The sequence below is a fragment of the Trachymyrmex cornetzi genome, unplaced genomic scaffold, assembly GCF_001594075.2.
Source record: "Trachymyrmex cornetzi isolate Tcor2-1 unplaced genomic scaffold, Tcor1.1 scaffold756, whole genome shotgun sequence".
NCBI classification, from domain to species: Eukaryota; Metazoa; Arthropoda; class Insecta; order Hymenoptera; family Formicidae; genus Trachymyrmex; species Trachymyrmex cornetzi.
This window is the reverse complement of record NW_017300088.1, coordinates 11696-33363: the sequence shown is the minus strand read 5'-3', so window position 1 is coordinate 33363 and position 21668 is coordinate 11696. Positions and strand designations below refer to the sequence as shown.

General features: G+C 33.2%; 2 protein-coding genes across 2 annotated transcripts; one reads left to right on the top strand and one right to left on the bottom strand.

The window, feature by feature from the left end:
- Positions 1 to 132: 132 nt before the first annotated feature.
- On the top strand, positions 133 to 7484 carry Stip1 (Stress-induced phosphoprotein 1). Its single transcript, XM_018518507.1, has 3 exons — positions 133 to 338; positions 1240 to 2780; positions 6555 to 7484. The coding sequence occupies exons 1-3, from the start codon at positions 324 to 326 to the stop codon at positions 6625 to 6627; spliced, it is 1629 nt and encodes a 542-aa protein (XP_018374009.1). The 5' UTR covers positions 133 to 323; the 3' UTR covers positions 6628 to 7484.
- Positions 7485 to 7709: 225 nt separating this feature from the next.
- Positions 7710 to 21126, bottom strand: SMC3 (structural maintenance of chromosomes 3). Its single transcript, XM_018518506.1, has 19 exons — positions 20962 to 21126; positions 20633 to 20708; positions 20359 to 20537; positions 19970 to 20128; positions 19753 to 19912; positions 19385 to 19670; positions 19135 to 19309; positions 18919 to 19032; positions 18565 to 18815; positions 18346 to 18489; positions 17931 to 18242; positions 17486 to 17797; positions 15033 to 15234; positions 14631 to 14921; positions 14011 to 14273; positions 13705 to 13870; positions 13441 to 13579; positions 10912 to 11149; positions 7710 to 8000 (listed from the first exon to the last, which is right to left on the bottom strand). The coding sequence occupies exons 1-19, from the start codon at positions 20974 to 20976 to the stop codon at positions 7874 to 7876; spliced, it is 3609 nt and encodes a 1202-aa protein (XP_018374008.1). The 5' UTR covers positions 20977 to 21126; the 3' UTR covers positions 7710 to 7873.
- Positions 21127 to 21668: the final 542 nt, after the last annotated feature.

Here is a 21668-nt window from a genome sequence, read left to right as displayed (position 1 = left end):
TGATCAAAATGGACATTTGATATTCGTCAATTTTGACCACGTGATTCTTTTTGTCGCTGAAACAGCCGGTTTGAGCAGCCCGTGAAAATTTACCTTTACATATATGTGTAGGCATACCTACATAAATACTAGCGTGAGGTCGCTGGTTGTCTGTTTCTGGAGCCTTCTGAACCTTCGCCGGCACACGAGCTCACATGCGTCCGGTGGCACACGAGAGGATTTAGAAGAATTCGTAGGAGTCATCATTGGGATTGAACGTATTTATTGCTCGAGTCAAACGGACAGTCGTCGGGAACTAGACAGATTAAACATTTTAAGCGTGCATGATGGGTGATCAGGTAAGCGTTGCGAGAACGTGAGGCCCGTAAATCCACGAGGATTTTTACGCGCGCGACGGCGAAGGCGAAGCTCGCATTTTCGTCAGAGACGCTTCGTCACGTTCCGCGAGGTCGATGGATTGTCCTCCCCGCCCTCCTGGCGAATTTCTTCCGATTATGCGACCACTCATTTTTTTCTATCCATCCGATCATAGAAAAATAGAACAAGGACACGCTGATACGACTAAATTAATAATAAATAGTAAAGGTTGATTATCAAGATTAAGCCATCTAACTTATTCAAAAGATACCGTATCCGCTATAAGTTAATTTTTTTATTGCTTCATTAGAACTTTCTTGCTTTTGTCAAATTTCAAATACATACCTATTTCACTTTAAATACAAGGATACATTCTTTGGACCCCACTAGTTAGAAAAAAAAACAGACAGGCTGATATTCATAATCCATTCTTATTTCAAGACGTCTTAAGTAATGTCCTAAGATGTGCTTAATACACAGCTCTGTGATTTGATATCTTAACCCTAACTATATATACTATTTTTCTACCCTCGATATACATATGGGTCCCTAAGACCCAATCTATATTTGTTACCATCTTTATTTATAACTTTCGTAAAAATGGACATATTTCAATTAATTTTTTTTTAATCGATGGAGAATTAATTAAGGAATAAATCCATAATGTTTAAAAGTCGATAGAATTAAGGAGCTTTGAGACATATAGGTTCAAAGAAAAAGAAAAATTTAGCAACACGAAAAAAATCTCAATTTAGCAAATTACACTGGGGTTTCTCTGACTTCAGTGTGTATAGTTAGGTTTAAGACTGCACTTGAAACAATCTTAAATGAATAACATCTGCTATGTACAACCAAGTATTATATTCTTGTATCGTTTTGCAGGTAGCTTTGTTGAAAGAGAAAGGAAACGCTGCTTTACAAACTGGAAATTATGATGAAGCTATTAGATGCTACACGGATGCTATCCTCTTGGACGGCAATAATCATGTTCTCTACAGCAATCGCTCAGCAGCATATGCAAAGTCCAAAAAGTATCAGCAAGCACTGGAAGATGCTGAAAAGACTGTCAGTTTGAGGCCGGATTGGGGAAAGGGTTATTCACGTAAGGGCAGTGCTTTTGCTTACTTGGGCAGGTATGATGAGTCCATCAGAGCTTACGAGAAGGGCCTACAACTGGATCCAAACAATCCACAACTTAGAAGCAGTCTGGCCGAGGTGAGGGCCCAGAAAACAGCTGCTGTAACTAATCCATTCAATTCACCAGATATCTTTCTTAAGTTGGCCAGTGATCCCAGAACGAAGGGATATTTGTCTGATCCTGAATATATGAAGTTACTGCAAGAATTGCGAACCAATCCACAGAGTCTCAGTATTAATCTCCAGGATACCAGAGTGCTCACCACTCTTAGCGTGCTGTTAGGAATGAGCGCTGACATGGAGGAATCAATGGAAACTGAGCCGATGAATTCATCGGAACCACCGAAACCCAAACCAGAACCAAAGCCTCAGAAGAAGGAGGACAATCTTCCACCTGAAAAGAGAAAAGCCTTGGAAGAGAAGAAACTTGGTAACGAGGCTTACAAGAAGAAGAGTTTCGAGGAGGCTTTAGAGCATTACAATAAAGCTGTGGAATTGGATTTGACAGAAATCATTTATTTGTTAAATATAGCGGCAGTGTACTTCGAACAGAAGGAGTATCAGAAATGTATCGCTCAATGTGAGAAAGCCATTGAGGTCGGTAGAGAAAATAGAGCGGATTTCAAATTGATAGCAAAAGCATTTACGAGAATTGGTCACGCTTATAAGAAAATGGAGAATTGGAAGCAGGCTAAGGTATATTACGAAAAGTCTATGTCTGAGCACAGAACGCCGGAGATTAAAACTTTACTCTCGGATATAGACAAAATAATCAAAGAGGAAGAGAGGAAGGCTTATATCGACCCGATTAAAGCAGAAGAGGAAAAGGAACTTGGAAATCAAAAGTATAAAGATGGTGATTATCCTGCTGCTATTAAACATTATTCCGAGGCGATCCGAAGAAATCCGGACGATCCCAAGTATTACAGTAACAGAGCAGCCTGTTATACTAAATTAGCAGCATTTGATCTCGGCTTGAAGGATTGCGAGAAAGTTGTCGAACTGGATCCAAAGTTCATCAAAGGCTGGATTAGGAAAGGAAAAATTTTGCAAGCCATGCAGCAGCAGGGAAAAGCCTTGTCTGCATATCAGAAGGCTCTGGAATTGGATCCGCAGAATAGCGAGGCATTAGAGGGTTATCGCTCTTGCGCCGTATCCGCAAGTTCGAATCCGGAAGAAGTGAGAAAGAGAGCGATGGCAGATCCAGAGATCCAGAGTATATTGCGAGATCCAGCCATGAGATTGATCTTGGAACAAATGCAGAGTGATCCAAGAGCTTTACAAGAGTAAGTAATGTATTAACATTCTGTATATTAATATCCTACAGAAGCGGTTTAGTATTAGGTTGCTTCTCGCCCTGAATGTTTACGAAATGTTCGCATGTATCAAGACACAAAGGTACCTCGTAGTAAATCGCATAGTTTCATTAACATACGCAAATGTTTTTCAATTGCTCATTTTAAAGAGGATCTTGTCGATAAATTATTTTTGCTTTTTTAAGAGAGATGTTACGTATCAATTTATTGTTCCCAAAATGGATGTTAACAGTTACTCTTTATACTCCTTTGTTCAAATTTTTAGTTCTTCAAATCAATCTTTTATGGACTTTCTACAATAAGCCATTACCTAATTAAGTCTTGAACCATAAGAAATTGACTAATGTCGAATGTGAGAAGAATAATCAACTATAATTGTTTACGACTTATAAGACTTAAAACTTAGATAATGGCTTGTTGTAGAAAGTCCATTATAATCTGACAACAATATATAGAATAATAGGAATCAAACTTTGGGAGTTTTGAAACTCGCTGAATATAAGATTCTTTTTAGCTAAAGTTCTTGCACAGTTCATCTTTCTTCCTTTTCTCTCCACGTTGGAGAGAAAAAGAGAAAAGATGAACTGTATAAGAAGTTCAGGTCTATAAATTAATTATTCTCACACAGAGCCACTCGTCATCCAACAGCTACTATTACAGGGTTGCCACAGACTTGGAAAACTGGGAAAAGTTAGGGGAAAATGTAAAAAAAGTCTGGAGTTTTGAAATTTGCTCACAATTTTCTTAAACTGCTCCTATTCCAAATAATTGTTATAATTTTTTTTTTATTATATTTGATATAGTCAAATACGTTCAAAACTCGCGCACTTTAAACGATTTTAATAAAATAATTATAATTTATATTCAATAACTAAGAACAAATGGCCAACTGGGAATTGGCACAGTGATCGGTGCGTAATTCGCTTTGAAAAAGCTTTATCTTACATTAATAAAAATAACTTTTACATGTTTCGGCTAGTCTTCTTCAGCAATAATACGATAATAGGTGGTGATCCATACATTGGTAGACGAAACATACGATGTTACAAATATTGAATTAATTAGGTTGTGATTATTGTGTAGTAACCCTTACTCTATTACGAGAGTCGTTCTCACCAGTTGCATGGCTGGATGATAACGACTAAAATCTTTAAAAATTACTAACTGTATAAAGCTGTAGGTGAGAATTATAATCAATGTAAACAAGACAATGAAGTAAGTCTTGTTTACATTGATTATAATTCTCACCTAGAGCTTTATACAGTTATTAATTTTTAAAGATTTTAGTCATTACTATCATCCAGCCTTGCAACTGGTGAGAACGACTCTCGTAATGGAGTAAGGGTTACCATACAATGATCACGACCGAATTAATTCAATATTTGTAACATCGTATGTTTCGTCTACCAATGTATGGATCACCACCTATTCTCGTATTATTGCTGAAGAAGACTAGCTGAAACATGTACAAGTTATTTTTATTAACGTAAGATAAAGCTTTTTCACAAAGCGAATTACGCACCGATCACTGTGCCAATTTCCAGTTGTCCATTTGTTCTTAGTTATTTTATATTAGGTGTACAACTTTGCTTCTGCCGTTTTTTTCCGAAATTCGAGGTTTTATTGTAAAAAACTGGTTATACATTTATGATTCAAAATATTGTCCATTGCTGGCTACTACTTTCTCCTATCTTTCGGGCAGCGTACGAATCCCGCGTCGAAAAAACTCATCTTTTGAGGCGATCCACGAATTGATCCAATTTTTTACTTCTTTATAAGACCGCAAGTGCTGGTCAGCCAGGCCGTGTGCCATTGATCGAAACAAGTGATAGTCAGAGCGAGCAACGTTTGGAGAATACGGCGGGTGGGGTAGGACTTCCCATTTCAACGTTTCCAAATATGTCTTGATCACTTTCGTAACATGGGGTCGAGCATAGTCATGCTGCAAAATCACTTTATCGTCTCTCGTTGTATTGCGGCCGTTTGTCTTTCAATGCTCGGCTCAAATGCATCATTTGCGTTCGATACCGATCGCCTGTGATTGTTTCAGTCGGTTTTAACAGCTCATAATACACTACGCCGAGCTGGTAATACCAAATACAGAGCATGACCTTGGAGCCGTGAATATTCGGTTTGGCCGTCGACGTGGAAGCATGGCCGGGAACTCCCCATGATTTTCTGCGCTTGGGGTTATCGTAATAAACCCATTTTTCGTCCCCAGTCACAATGAGATGCAGTCTTTGCCTCTCAAGCAGCTGTTCACTAGAGATCCTATAATCAGAGTTTGGCCAATGCGGTCCCAACTTCTGATTGGTTCTCTACTTCTGTCCATTCGGTATTCTTCGGATAGCTTCGTACATTGTCGGAAAACGAGTTCGAAGAATAGAAAGAGACAGATAGCTCTAATCAGGGGACAAAAATGAGCAAATTCATTAGAATATTTATAATTTAATTGATCAGTACATAGTGAATTTGCTCATTTTTGTAATTTTCACCTCATTTCAAGATACACAATCGACTCCCAGACGAGTAAAGCTTTGTCTCAAAGAGGTTAGGAACTGTTCCGAGATCCCGGATAAAGAAAATTATTAAAACTTCAGAGTGATTTTTAACAAGGTGGACATAAAGTTTCATAATATACATAAAAAGATAATTTATATTTATTTATCATAGAATATTTATTTGTCACAATACGTAACCTATTTTGTGACAGCTTTCTTCACGCTTTCTGCGCATGCGTAATACGAGAAAGAAAGCAATATCTGATTATAGGATCTCTACTGTTCACAAGCAAACAAACGCCGTTCAACATCTCTCGGCTTCAACTCGTACGGCACCCAATTTCCTTGCTTCTGAATCATTCCCATGGTTTTGAGGCGTTTTGAAATGGCTTGTTGAGTCGCTCCCAATGATCGTGCCAATTCTTCTTGATTTTGACACGAGTCTTGATCAAGTAATGCCTCCAATTCTTCGAAAACCTTCTCTCTTCCACCGCTATGCCGGTCTTCGACGTCAAAATCACCGTTCTTGAAGCGTTGAAACCACTCACGACACGTTTTTTCACTAATAGTGGCCTCACCATAAGTATTTGAGAGCATTCGATGAGCCTAAGCCACAGATTTCTTCATATTGAAGCAGAAAATTAAAACCTCACAAATGACGAGAATTTGGCTCGTAAACTGACATTTTCAATCGAGAATAACTTTATAATGCAGACACAAATCGACTAATATTTCTATGGGGTTATGTTGACAGATGCCCAAGTTTATTGACATCTATGATCTATTTATTTCGACCACCACTTACCGCTAAAGCCATCTATAGGAAAACGGCGGAAGCAAAGTTGTATACCTAATAGTTTATTGCGGGAATTCCAATATTGTTATTTATATTTAGTTTATATTTAGTATTTTTTGAATTTGTACCCAAAATTTAATTATGTTTTTTGCGTTGTTTTTAATAATATAGACCAGCTTTCTTATAATCCTTGATTCTAAATGTGTTAAAATTTACGTATTAGAAAATTTTTTATTTTTATCTGGAAAGCTGGAAAAAATTAGGGAATTTTAAAATTCATTTTCTGTGGCAACCCTGTATTACTTTATTTTCTATTATTACATTATATGTTGAATATTCTTTGAAAATCTAAGGATATTCAAAAGAATATTAAAATTTTTTTTTAATGTACTTATTTGTATCCATTTCCCTGTTGGAAATTTTAATAAATCCTTTTTTTTTGCACAGCCATTTGAAGAATCCTGATATAGCTGCAAAATTACAAAAACTTCTGGAATCTGGTCTCATTGCTATTCATTGAAGATGTAAAGAACCACATGCAACATACTTGTAATAAAAGAAGAATAACATTGCTATCGCAAGTTCCTTTAATATTATAAGGAAATTCGCATTCGTGTATTGCAGATATATTAGTCATATGGGATACTTATCGTCATATTGCTCTGCTGTCACAAATTCCTTTAATATTAAGGAAATTCGCATTCATGTATTGCAGATATATTAGCCATATGGGATACTTATCGTCATATTGCTCTTAAAATCTGTGTTTAAAAAGCCATTTAGAATAAAAGTTACATTGTACACATGATTCTTTCATGCAAACGCAGTGGCCTTTAGTGTCATCGATGACTTTGCATTGCAAGACTCGTTATGGTGATTATGTGTATACCAATACACATATATACATATAGTGAGGCTCTTTGTGCAGAAATGAAGTGTAATTCTGAAGCTGTGAACTCTAAAATATTTACATTTAACAAAACTACTCCGATGGCTAGACCGTGAATATCGTCACTTTGGAAATTGATAGTTATTATATGTTTTAGATAAAAATAATCTAAAACTATAGAATATATTAATCCTTTAAGCTAATAAAACTAAAAATTTCATAACATTATTTCTGTATATGATGCACACACTAACATCTCTTTTACCGTTTAATTAGTGCTTTTAGTATTAAAATTCATAATATAATGAATACGAAGTCAGGTTAAGGCCGACAACCAATAAGAGGAATACTTCAAATAAATATCTTTTTAAACCGAATTCTCTTTTTGGATATTATTTATTAATACCTTATCAACACCTTTTTTATGTCCACTTAAAAAAACTCCTGATTATAATGGAACAATTGTTCTGAAATTTCATAAACTGATATTACCGTGTTTATCATAGTCATTTTATTTTATAAAGTTTATAATATAAAAAACAGTTCATATATATATACCAAATTTCAATTATCATATTTTGCAATGTTTCCATAACATGTAATCTGTTACAAATAAAATATTAAATTACCAAAACTTGCGTTTTCTATTAATATTCGTCATATGTAACATGACTATCATTACAATGATCTATGCGAAGAATCCGAATATACACAAAAAATTATTTTTTCTCTTTATGTGATTTCATACGTAAAGTATCTCAAAAAACCTGTCAATATGAAGAAAACCTCAACGGAAATTATAACAAAGTTGATCCATTTGTACGTGTGTTATTTCCTAAAATTACGCAAAAAAACTTGATTGTAAATTATGAATATTTTAACCGTGTGTTGTATCGTCCTCGACGAAATCAGCCGCTTCTTCCCGCGTCACGCATTCGACATGCGAAACCTTATTTCTGAACTTCACTCCATAGAATTTGTTTGCATGATGCAGTAATTCCGGTCTGCGAAACAAACACATCTTTATTTTTTACATTGTCCTATTAACATAACAATCATCAATATGTGTTTCAATGCCAAATCGAGTCCAAACACTAGGTATAATTGTGTATCAAATTCTTTATTGTATTAGAATATACGTTTCGATCCTTGTATCGGATCCTTATCAATATTTCTTAGTTACTAAGTTACATCAATGTGCTCCCTAGAACACTACATTATTGTATGTTATTTACCAGTACTAGCTTCATTATAAATACAGATATAAATTAAAAATTGAGATTAACTTACATGATATAATGTTAGTATGTGCGAAAATCACGTTACTCGTCATGTCTATCGTCAACAAGCAAATGCCCTCGTTTACAACTTGCCAATTATTTTATCTTCAGTATACATATAATTCGCATGACCGTCAATTATAAATAACAAAAAGATTGAAACCTAAACTTTAGCCAATAAACACTCATATGCTGAGTTCAAATTCTCCGTGTCAGTTTGTAAATTCAAGCTATTTTCTTGTCTACGTATATGTATCATTTCAGACGTGAGTGTTTTGTTTAAGATTATCTCTTCATCAAGGATTTCTATATCATCCCCTTTTTATTTCATGCGAATAGTCCAATCTATGTTCCGTGATTACAGATTTCTGTTGTGTGTTCCAATTTATATGATTTTTATGTTCAGAGAAATTCTAGTTTTTAAAATTCTACCCATTTGGCCAACGTACGTAGCATTGCAATCCCCACAAGATCTTATATACCACATTACTATGTAACATTTTATTAATTTTGTCCTTTTGTACTTTAATAATGCCATTTAACTTATTCATGTCTTTGTGAGCTACTTTAATGTTCTTGTATTTGTTGAATTGATTTTTTATTTTATTAGCTATACTTAAAATATAACTAAACATTATATTAGTGATAGCAAATATAAATGGCTGAACAGTTCGAATCTGATATTACCAAGAGCATACGGGGTTCCGAAAATACATAAATTTAATAATCCTCTACATATAATTATCTCTTCTATAGGCAGTCCGTTACACAATTTGGCCACGTATTTGCATAGCATTCTCCAGGAGAGTTTGACAAAAAATGATTACATAGTTAATAATAGTTTCCAAATCATAAAAAAACATTCAACAATTAAAAATTAAGAATGATGACCAGTTATTCTCTTTGGACGTGGTGTCTTTATATACTAATATTCCAGTTAATTTAGCTATTACGGTGCTTAATAATAGATGGGATGAAATAAAAAAGAAGGCGATCCTAAACAAAAATGAATTCATTATAGCTATACAATTAGTTTTGGATTCTACTTATTTTACGTTTAATAACACTTTCTATAGACAAACATTTGGCATTCCAATGGGCTCTCCGCTATCACCTATCATAGCTAATATAGTATTGCAAGACTTGGAATATAAATGTCTTAATAGTTTGACGTTAAAATCCAGTTTTTATATGAGTTATGTTAACGACATAGCACTAGCGACCAACCAGAATAACATACAGAATATTTTAAATGAATTTAATAATTACCACAATCGTTTGCAGTTCACGTTAGAGGAGGGCAAAGATAAACTAAATTTTCTGGACGTAACTTTGATAAAAAATAATAATAATAAAATTATTTATGATTGGTACCAAAAACCAACTTCATCGGGAAGATATCTTAATTACTTCTCACAACATCCTTTAGTACATAAAATAGGCGTAATTTATAATTTAATCGATAGAGTATTACTGTTATCATCCTAATTTTCACAAAAATAATTTAGATAAGATTATAAAAATTTTACTTTTGAACGGATATCCATTACAGCTAATTATTAATACAATGAGAAAAAGAATATATAAGAAATTGGACAAATGTAATCATAGCAATAACAATAATGATGACGAACAAATGAATGACAGCGTGAATGATAGAAATACTAATTACTTCACGATGCCATTTATTTCGAGTACAGCTAATAAAATAAAAAATCAATTCAACAAATACAAGAACATTAAAGTAGCTTACAAAGACATGAATAAGTTAAATGGCATTATTAAAGTACAAAAGGACAAAATTAATAAAATGTTACATAGTAATGTGGTATATAAGATCTTGTGGGGATTGCAATGCTACGTACGTTGGCCAAATGGGTAGAATTTTAAAAACTAGAATTTCTCTGAACATAAAAATCATATAAATTGGAACACACAACAGAAATCTGTAATCACGGAACATAGATTGGACTATTCGCATGAAATAAAAAGGGGATGATATAGAAATCCTTGATGAAGAGATAATCTTAAACAAAACACTCACGTCTGAAATGATACATATACGTAGACAAGAAAATAGCTTGAATTTACAAACTGACACGGAGAATTTGAACTCAGCATATGAGTGTTTATTGGCTAAAGTTTAGGTTTCAATCTTTTTGTTATTTATAATTGACGGTCATGCGAATTATATGTATACTGAAGATAAAATAATTGGCAAGTTGTAAACGAGGGCATTTGCTTGTTGACGATAGACATGACGAGTAACGTGATTTTCGCACATACTAACATTATATCATGTAAGTTAATCTCAATTTTTAATTTATATCTGTATTTATAATGAAGCTAGTACTGGTAAATAACATACAATAATGTAGTGTTCTAGGGAGCACATTGATGTAACTTAGTAACTAAGAAATATTGATAAGGATCCGATACAAGGATCGAAACGTATATTCTAATACAATAAAGAATTTGATACACAATTATACCTAGTGTTTGGACTCGATTTGGCATTGAAACACATATTGATTTATTTATCCGAGTCAATAATCAAGAAATTTCATATTCATAACAATCATGTCATTTTGAATCAATCTCAAAATCTTGTAGGCTGCTGATTGCATTACGTCACCTGAATGTTGTGGTGATGAACTGAGCATCAGAACTAAGCTCGTGGATCATATCTGCTACTGCCTTTCTGTGTTGTGCATCTAGTGCCTGATCGATTTCGTCGAACAAGTAAAACGGTGCAGGATCGCATTTTTGTATCGCGAATATCAGGGCCAACGCTACGAGTGATTTTTGTCCACCAGATAATTGATTCATCTCTCGCATTTCGCCTCTATGTCCTGTGAATGACACCTTTATACCTAGAAATAATAAATATAAGTTTTTTTTAAATCCATAAATAAAGTAAGTACATATCACATAAATGTGAAATATAGTTAACTTGAAGAAAAAATTAAGAAAATTATCAAATAAAAATCTTTCTTATTATATATAATACACAATATATCTCAAATAAGTGTAAAAATCTATTTCAATAATAAATTAAATACAGATTGAGCTCTCGAGATATTAACAATAATAATGAATATCACCATATATAACGGGCGATTGAGAGCTGAAGAAAGACGCAGTTAGTAAGTGCGTGTAAAAAATATATTAAAAAACCCTTACATTAAATTCGCAAGAGATATAGTAAATTTCAAATTCGTATGTTTCGGCTTCATTCAAGCCATCATCAGCGATGTTTAGACAAAAAAAATGTGATCATTACTCGCATCTTAGACGATCCAAGAGAGCAGCCGAAAGAGCCCTTTCAATCCAAATTTTGAGAAGCATCTTGGATCGTCTTAACACCCGTATTCATAGTCCTTCCTTATTTTAAGGATGGAGGAAGTCTCCATGAAAGATTCCTCGATTCTCCAAGGCTTCCTTGTTTCATAAACGAATCTCAAGTCTGTCTTCCCGAAGGAAGGAATATTTTAGGGATTTTAGTAACCTACTGAGGATAGCATGTCATAATATACATATAGTATATGCATACTTAATATCGTGAATTACGAATAATAAAAGTTATAAAGACATTGTTGATTAAATAAGGTCGTGATTAAGCATTTTGCAACAATAATGGACAAAAATAAAACTAATAGCGAATTTGATTGCGCACTGAAACCGCCACATACAAAATAACGTAAATTTATATTTATAAATAAACACAGAAATCGATTAAATTATGAAATACTCAATACATTTTATTGTACTGTTAGGTAAAATATGTATTTTATAACAATTAATAAAACTATAAAATATGTATTACAGGCAATAGGAGTTGTCGCTGGTTATCCAATTAGCGCAATTTTTCTTAATGCTAAAAATATAAACCTTAACTTTGAACGTTTCCATTCATGGTTTGAGTCTTCATCAGCAATCTTTCACCCTAGCGCAACAATTGGAGTATTGCATGACAAAACGATATCTCCAACGTTTTTGCTCTTAAAAATTTAACCGTTTACTGTTGTTTACCTTATTTAACCGACTGTCGAAATGACAAGACACATATTGTTCTCGCAGTTATTTTTTAAAATTTGACGATAATTTATAACATATTAACGAGTTACAAAATGTTACATAAGAGAGATTCATTGTTCAGTGTAGAAGCGTCAACTGTGTGAGCTTGAGTTCTCATTGCCACTCAGCTTTCTAATTTTGTGAGTATGTGACTTACCTCACAACAGTAAATGGTTCAATTTTTGAGAGGAAAAACGTTGGAGATATGATTTTGTCATGCAATACTCCAATTGTTGCGCTAGGGTGAAAGATTGCTGATGAAGACTCAAACCATGAATGGAAACGTTCAAAGTTAAGGTTTATATTTTTAGCATTAAGAAAAATTGCGCTAATTGGATAACCAGCGTCGACTCTTGCTGCCTGTAATACATATTTTACAGTTTTATTAATTGTTTTAATTAAAGGAGTCTGTAAAAATTTATTAGTTTTTTGTTAATTTGTAATTTATCATGTATTTTATAATTCGAAATATTTGCATTTTATTTTTATACTCAAATTAAATCAGTATACAACGGCTTTAATATGCATCAGTGCTTCCAATCGAATTCGCCATAATGCTTATTATACAAAGGAGAAAATACTTTCGGTGCAGTTTATTTCCGAAAAAAAGCTATCGAAAATAATTATCGACAGATCTAAATTAAAAGCTACCGAAAGTAAAAAAGACTAGTGTGACGAATTAAATTTGGAGGTTTGCTTGGTTATGAAGGCTGCATCTCCTCCTCGGAGGAAACTCGTAACCTCCCTTGAGAAAAGGAAACTAATAAGGCTCCTTGTTTGGTTAAGGAAGGTTTATGAAACATGAAATGAGGAACAAGGAATCCTCATCCCTCAAGGAAGGACCATGAATACGGGTATAAGATGCGAGTAATGATCACATTTTTTTTTGTCTAACATCGCTGATGATGGCTTGAATAAAGCCGAAACGTACGAATTTGAAATTTACTAAATTTTTTGCGAATTTGATGTAAGGGTTTTTAAATATATTTTTTACACGCACTTAATAATTGCATCTTTCTTCAGCTCTCAATCGCCCGTTGTATATGGCGATATTCATTATTGTCGTTAAAAATCTATTTCTTCTTACCTACGCCTATAAATCTATCAGAATCTGATGGCTCCGCTGTTCCATCATCCCCTTCATCGCCGTCCGCAGTCTTCATAACCAATTGTGCATGGCCCGAAGGTACAAGCTTTTTGAATACCTCACTGAAATACTTGCTCACCTTAAAAAAAGAAAAAAATATTGTCACATGAAATTTAAAATAGATTATCATGACAGATTTTTAAAACATTAATCCTCCATTATTTTAAACAATACACTATATATACACTATATATATAGACATACCTGCTTAAATGTAAATTGTATCGCTTCACATTTGCGCTGTTCAAGTACTGACATGAGTTCTTTTATTTTCTCGTCGCCTCGATCCAGTTCTTCTTTCCGTTTCACTAATCTTTCTTTCTGATCGCTGAAGGACATAAACTGATCCAAAGCTTTTTTATTCACATGGCTAGAAATATGTAAAATGTAAATATAATAAATTGCTAACACAATCTTTAATTTAATAAATATAATAGGTCAATAATTACATATATATATATATTAATAATTTTTTCCGATTTATTATATTTAAATAGAAAAAGTACACACCTATATTTTTTTAAATGATTATTTGCCTTTTCCATTTCCTTAAAAAGCTGTTTCGTGGACATTGTACTAAACTTAGAATAAGCTTCGTGACTAGGCAATGCGCCAAGTTCAGTAATTTTTTGTGTACACTCTACTATTTTCTGTTGCAGGATATTTAACTTGCTTGCTAATTTTTCCAAGTCTTTCGCATCCGCTTCAATCTTCTCTTGCGCTTCTTTTTCTTTTAATTTCCATTTCTCAACTTCCGCAGACTCCGATTTTTGCTAAACATATGACAAAATAGGGAGATTAAAGATTATATTAATTTAACTCTTACCGTATCAATATGGGTAACTAATGACTGAGTGATTCCTGTTCGTGCAAGTTTCTTTGAGTCTTGCGGTAATTATAAATTATATTACATTTTATTATTTTCCAAAATAAAGAGTCAATATTTATTCTAGAAAATTGAAAGTATGTTGGTGAATTTTTAGAGATTTTTTGAATTATTTTGAAGAGGTGAAAAAACGAAGAGATTCTAGTGATCCTTAATAGTATGGATGAAGCATCAAATTGTACATGATACGGGTAAGGGTTAAACATGTACAATAAAAATGGTCATTGTGTTCTTAAATACTTACTTTCTTCATGGCATTGGTTACTTTTTCATTTTGTGCTTTGAAGTCCTCGTTTACCTTCACTAATCTCTTTTCGATATCCGCTAACTGGATCTTTGATGAATCAAGCTGACGCTGTCGATCTTCGACCGATATCTCTTGTAAAGCTTGAACTAGCTCGTCCTTCCTCCTCACTAAGTTGTTCGTTAATAAGTTCTCTAACTTATTCTTCTCTGCTTCTAATTGCATTCGTTTTGCGAACGCTTCTTTGTTTTCCTTTGTTAAACGTCTGATATCATCATTTAAAGTATCGACCTACCAAAATCAATACTAATAGAGTTTCAATCTTTAATTTAAAGTAGAAAAAAGAAAAAAGAAATATCATATTCTTAATTCAACTGTAATTAAAAATTTGTTTACGCTCACCTGATGCTGATCCGCAACGGATAACTGTGCCATAAGTTCTTGATGTAATTCACTCTCCAGGCCATCTTTAGTCGCACGCATAGCTTCCAAACTTGAAGTACATTGTGCAAGACTTTTTTCTTTTGGCGTCCGATACCTTTCTATAGCACTTAATTCTTCCTTCATAAGACGTATTTCTGCTTTCATTTTGTCGTATATATCTCTGTCAAGTTAATAATGAACTGCTAATTAATTCTCATAATTAAAATCAACAATAAAAAAATTGTAACACTTATTTCCAATAATTAAATATAAATATTTAAACGGCACGTACAGGGTGTCTAGAATTTAAATGTCAAAACTTCGGGAGCGTGTCTCTACAGTATTATCGCTAAGATTAATAAATTACGAAAAAAAGTCTTATAGAGATATGCTCGTTTTTGCTTCGTTTTGAAGAAAATCGCAAAAAAGACTAAACGTAGTTGCTTCGTTCTTGCACTGCCTCTACAATATTATCGCTAAAATACACGAAAACGACAATAATAATTCCGTTTTCAGGTGAAAAAAATTTTTTTTTGTTCTTTTCTAGTAGGACCATTTTTTGCGATTTTCTCTAAAACGAAGTAAAAACGAGCATATCTCTACAGGACATTTTTTTCTTAGTTTATCGATCCCCTATACGCTCCCGAAGTTTGGACATTTCCAGACATCCCGTATATATTAGGGTGGGCTGAAAAAAATTTTTTTGAAAATCGCTTAGCAATACCCTTTAAAAGTTAGCTATGGACCTCAATATGATTTGGGTAAAATTTCATCGAAATCCGATTAATATCTTCAGGTTGTCTCTCGACTTTTAAATTAGTATTTATGCATTTCTTGGATACATGTGTTAAAATTCGAAAAAATATTTAAATTTTAATGCAATTTGATACTACTTTTTTTGGTCACTGAATACGAATTCGAGGTCAGAAGTACACATTTCAAAATAGCGGATCCAATATGACGACATACGACAGGATGAGTAAAAAGTGCCAGACCGGTGAAATATCTCGAAAATTAAGCATTTTCGAAAGAAATATTTCCTACAAAAGTTGTAGGGATTTAAATAATCTATTCACTGATCTGATCAGTCTGACCTTGGGTGACGTCGCCAAGATCAGGTCAAGATCACATAGATTTTTTTTAAATGGCACATCCTATTTTTGATAATAGAATCTAATAACCGATGTCGAGAGCTTTCCAAAACATTATAATAATGTTATTTTTTATTGAGTACTTTTCGAGTTATAAGGCTCGAAAGTTATAGTATCGCCGGCATTAGCATTACGCAAGGTGCTCGACGGTTAAAACCTCTTGAGAATATTATTCAAGATCATGTCCTGGATCAAGATCAAGGCCATTGGAGGTTGTACCTCTTATTTTTATTTTTACATAAATAAATTTTTAATAATTCGAAAAGTATACTCAATAAAAAATAACTTTATTATAATGTTTTGGAAAGCTCTCGATATTGGCTATTAGATTGTGGAATAAAAAATAGGATGTGCCATTTAAAAAAATCAATATGACCTTAACCTGATCTTGGCAATGCCACCCAAGGTCAGACTGATCAGATCAGTGAATAGATCATTTAAAACCAACTTTTGTAGGAGAGATTTCTTTCGGAAATGCTTAGTTTTCGAGATATTTCACCAGTCCGGGACTTTTTACTCACCCTGTATTGAATACGCCATTTTGAAATGTGTACTTCTGACCTCGAATTCGTATTCAGCAACCAAAAAAGAACAAGTAGTACCAAATTGTATTGAAATTTAAATATTTTTTCGAATTTTGACACATGTATCCAAGAAATACATAAATATTAATTTCAAAGTTGAAGGGCAATCTGAAGATATTAATTGATTTCGATGAAATTTTACTCAAATCTCCTCATATTGAGGTCCACAGCTAACTTTTGGAGGGTTTGCTAATCGATTTTCAAAAAAATTTTTTTTGGCCCACCCTAATATATGTATATGTATACAGGGTGTCCCAAAATAATCGCCAAATATTTCATGGACAGGTAGAGCGAACTAAACTAAGTCAAAAAGTCCTTTATCATTTTACAATTTTCGCGATATTATAATTACTAAATATAAAATACATATATACTAAAAAAATGTAAAATTATATTTACATATTACTAAATATAAATATACATATATATCAAATACAATTTTTGTCTCTTGCAGTTTTCTGTAAAGTTGATAGTATTTGAGTAAAAAATTATTGAAGACCAATTTTCGACAATTTTTACTAATTAATATTTTGTTAACTATTGCGAAAATTGCAAAATGGTAGATGACTTTTCAATTCAGTTTAGTCTGCTCTACCTGCCCATGAAATATTTGGCGATTATTTTGGGATACCCTGTATAATTTTTGAAATTAATATTAATTATAATCCTAGATTAAAAATATCATCTAATTACTTACTTAGCTTTACTATTTTTAGTTTCAGTTCTCTGCATTTCGCTAACGTAAGAACTAATATTTTGATCCGCCTTTCTGATTTCTTCCTTAAGCGTCGTTAATTGGGTTTCAAGAGTAGAAATTTGTGACATTAATTCCGATCTAGTTTTTTGTATCTCAAGCCGAGACCTGAGTGTATTGAAATATCCGCCAGTTAAGGAGCCTTTGGATGAAACTTGATCTCCTTCTAACGTAACACAATCTAAGCCAGAATCCCGCGCCAAAGTCGTTGCTGCTTCCAGATTACGACAGATCAAAGTCTTTCCAAATATATATCTATATTTAACAAAAATATAATATGATATAATGTACGATAATAACATATAAAAAACTTTTATATATTACAAAGAAATAAGGCAAGAAAAGAAAACAATTCTTATTTAATAATTTTTATTTTATATCCTTTTACCTTAACGCTTTATCAAATTTGGGATCATAATTCAATTTGGATATCATGGGTATAGCATCAGAGGTCTGCGGATAATCAATATCCTTTACGTGAAGTCTATTCAGTGGCATAAAAGTTACTTCTCCCGGTAACCGTTGATTGTTCATTTCTTTTAAAATTTTTGTACCAAACTTGTCGGTCTCCACAATGTGATGAAACAATCTATTCCCGGCGGTTACTTCAACTGCCATATAGACGCTCTTGTCACAGTTGAAATTTTCAATTACAGGCCCATAGTAGCTGCTCACTTCATTAACCATATCTTTTCGTCCACTACAAAGATATTAAATTTCATACATATATCATCATCATAGATTTATCTCTTCAAAAAATTGTGCATATAATGTACCTACATTATAAAAAAAATTAATCTTACCGAAAAGTGTCTAGTACTTTGCGTACGCTATCCCTGCCATTCAAAATAGGTTTGCCAGCCATGGATCTTAGACTTTGATCTGCTTTCGCTAAATCCTCCTTTAGACCAGATAAATTTAATTGCAATACACTCTCCTGCCGATACCTGCAATTCGACATATTTAGTTTGTAAAGTTCTAAGATTTCTAACGCGTTTATTAATTTAATAAATTAAACATACTGTTCTTTTCGAGTTGCTTGACACTGATCTTTCGATTTTGTAAGCTCATAATATTGCTTGTTATGATCGTCTATTGACGCACGTTGTTGTTCCATCTCGCGTGTATGATCTCCTATTTTTTTCTCCAAAGCAATCTGTTTCTCTGCATCACGTTTTAAATCTTCGCTAATTTTTTTTTGATGCTCTTCTTTATCCTTTATCTGTTTCGTAAGCTGCTTAAGCTCATTTTGTATCCACTTATCTCTTTCATCCTACCAATGTAAATAAATCTTTAAACTATTATATCGGAATTTAAATATAAAAACAAAAATACAACTTGAATTACTATGGAGTCACAATTTTTTTTATTTTTACCTTAGTGGTAAACTGACTACCACGACCTTGTTTAGCATATAATTCTTTACGTTTCTGCTCTTTTAACTGTAATTCTCGTGTACACTCCTCTTCAACACGTTTCATTCGTTCATACTGTAAAGAAAAATGTTTTTCCACACATTTCAGTATTTTAAACAAATACACATAATTTTAAATATATATTTGAATATATTAAATATCTAAATATTTTTTTACCTCTGGCTTAAGAGACTTTAGCTCGGTTTCTCGAGCAGCGATATTAGACTTCAACTTTTCCAACTCTTGTTGAGCTCGTTTCTTGCTGTCATTATCACCTTTTACTTCCTCTAGCAAGTCGTTAATAGTAAAAGTTAACTTGTTCTTTTCTTTCAGCAATTGCTGTTGTTCTGCACTGTATTTTACAAATATTTTATTACAAATATTTCTCTGCTGTATTTTTATATGCAATTTTTAGTATATGTGTTACCTAAGAGTGTCTCTTTCTTCTTTGGCAGTTTGCACTTCCTTTTTGGCTTCCTTTAGCCTCTTCGTAGCAGCACGTACCATTTCTTGTGCTGTTTTAGCTTCGGCACCTAATCTTGCCTGCTCGGCTCCACTATTCGCTCTAGACTCCTCGAGCTCTTCTAATTTTCTTTTATTTTCTTTAAGTTCACGTTCGTGGATAGTATATTCTAAACAACGACGTTGTTTATCCCAACGTTGATATTCTTTCAGTTCCTCCTTTTCTTCCTCAAGTGTTTGCAAACGCTCTTCTACAATATAAAATAATTATTTATTCATTTTACTTTATTTATTTATTTTTTAAACAATTCTTTATTTGATGTTTATAATTACCTATTGTTCGCAGAAAATCCTCGATTTTTTCTAGTTTTCCTTCTGTTTCTTTCAAAATAGATTTTGATTCTTCTCTTCTATCATCATATACTCTAGTACCCGCTACCTCTCTTAATAATTTCAATCTGTGCGAATCTGGTGCTGTTGCCATTTGGTTTATCTGCAAAAACAATTATATTATACTACAGATAAATATAAATATGCTACGTTAACAAACCTTTCCTTGCTTTACAATATAATATGGATTAGACCTAGAAAATCCTGCCGACTCTAATAAATTCATTACATCATTCCTTGTTACAATCTTTTTGTTGAGAAAATATTGGTCCTTCTTGGAGCCGATTACTCTCCTTAAATAAACTTCATCTTTATCGATCTGAATAAAAGACAAAATTATATATATATTATTAAAATATTATGAACATATCGACAAAATCTAAAATATTAAATATATGCATATTCAAATATTTTATACATATCTATATACACATACATATATATATATATATATATATATATATATATACATATATATACACATACATATATATATATATATATATATATATATATTTAAACTAGTGACAAACTACTAATGATTTTTACCGGTAATCTTCCATCAGAATTATCAAATATGATTTCTACATGGGCAGATATAACACGAGGTCCTGTTCCTTCATGCAACAGTCCCTGTCTCTGATCTGGTCTGAGGTGAGAGAATTCATCACTAAGGACAAATTGAATCGCGTAAAAGAAGTTACTCTTTCCAGAACCATTTCTGCCAACTTAGAAGAAAAGTGTTCAGTTACAATGTATATGTATAACAATATCAATCTTATTAACTGCATATCAATTCTGCACAAGATCATCAGTTACATACCCACTACATTGTGTCTTGGATCAAAAGGCTCGACAACTGTCTGTTCACGATACGACTTAAATCCTTGGATAATTACCTGTTTCAACATAAACCCATCAAAGAAATTGCAATAATAACAATGTATTGATGCTCCGAATTAGTATATTAGCTTCAGAAATTCGATAGTAACGTACAATTCATGCATATAAAACCTCAATAATAATCTAATCAAGAATTAGAATGGAAGCAATGCAAAAAAGGTGGGTAAAGTCAAATAAAGAAAAGACGAAGCGTAACTCCGTCTCAAGAATGACGTTAGGTTGCGACACAAATACGATTTGCTTACAAACCTGCTTAATGTACATGATGTGATGAGAAGTCTGACGTGCGTATCATTCGTAATGTTACTCCAAAACACGATCGGGCATGGGAGACTCCGACGTCAAACGCAATGAAAACATTCGACCGATTTGTTAGCAGAGCCTGCAGAGCCCGCAAAAGCGACATTTGTATAACATGCAGGTTGGCGATTACAAAAAGTTCCTAGGTTTGGGCGGGAGACGCCATGAGTCTAGTTTAAGGTGCAATTACATGGGAGCGTCAGGATGCAATTACGTTTAAAAAAATTATACAACATTAATAAACTATTTAGCAGCTAGATTGTACGCATACGCGTAGAGACTTAAAAAAACACACATGCTCCCCAAGTGGTGGCACCCAGTTGGACACGGCTCAATTGGACACGAGCCACTCACAGCGCTTGAGATTACAAAGCTCCTAGGCACTGGTCGCTGTGATTGATGGTATCCAATCGAGCCGTGATCAATCGGGATCACCCCGTCAGGATGCAATTACGGTTGCGTTTGAACAGCGCGCTACATCGACATCAGATTATCAATCATGAAAGTTTATCCTTAGGATGGAAAGTGAAAAGTGAAAATTTTAACCATTGAAGTTAATGGAGAAATTTGTCACTTTTCACTTTTCATCCTAGGAAAAAAGTTTCATGATCGATACCCTAGAATGGATACCTAACCGCTGATGGCAATGGTGGGGG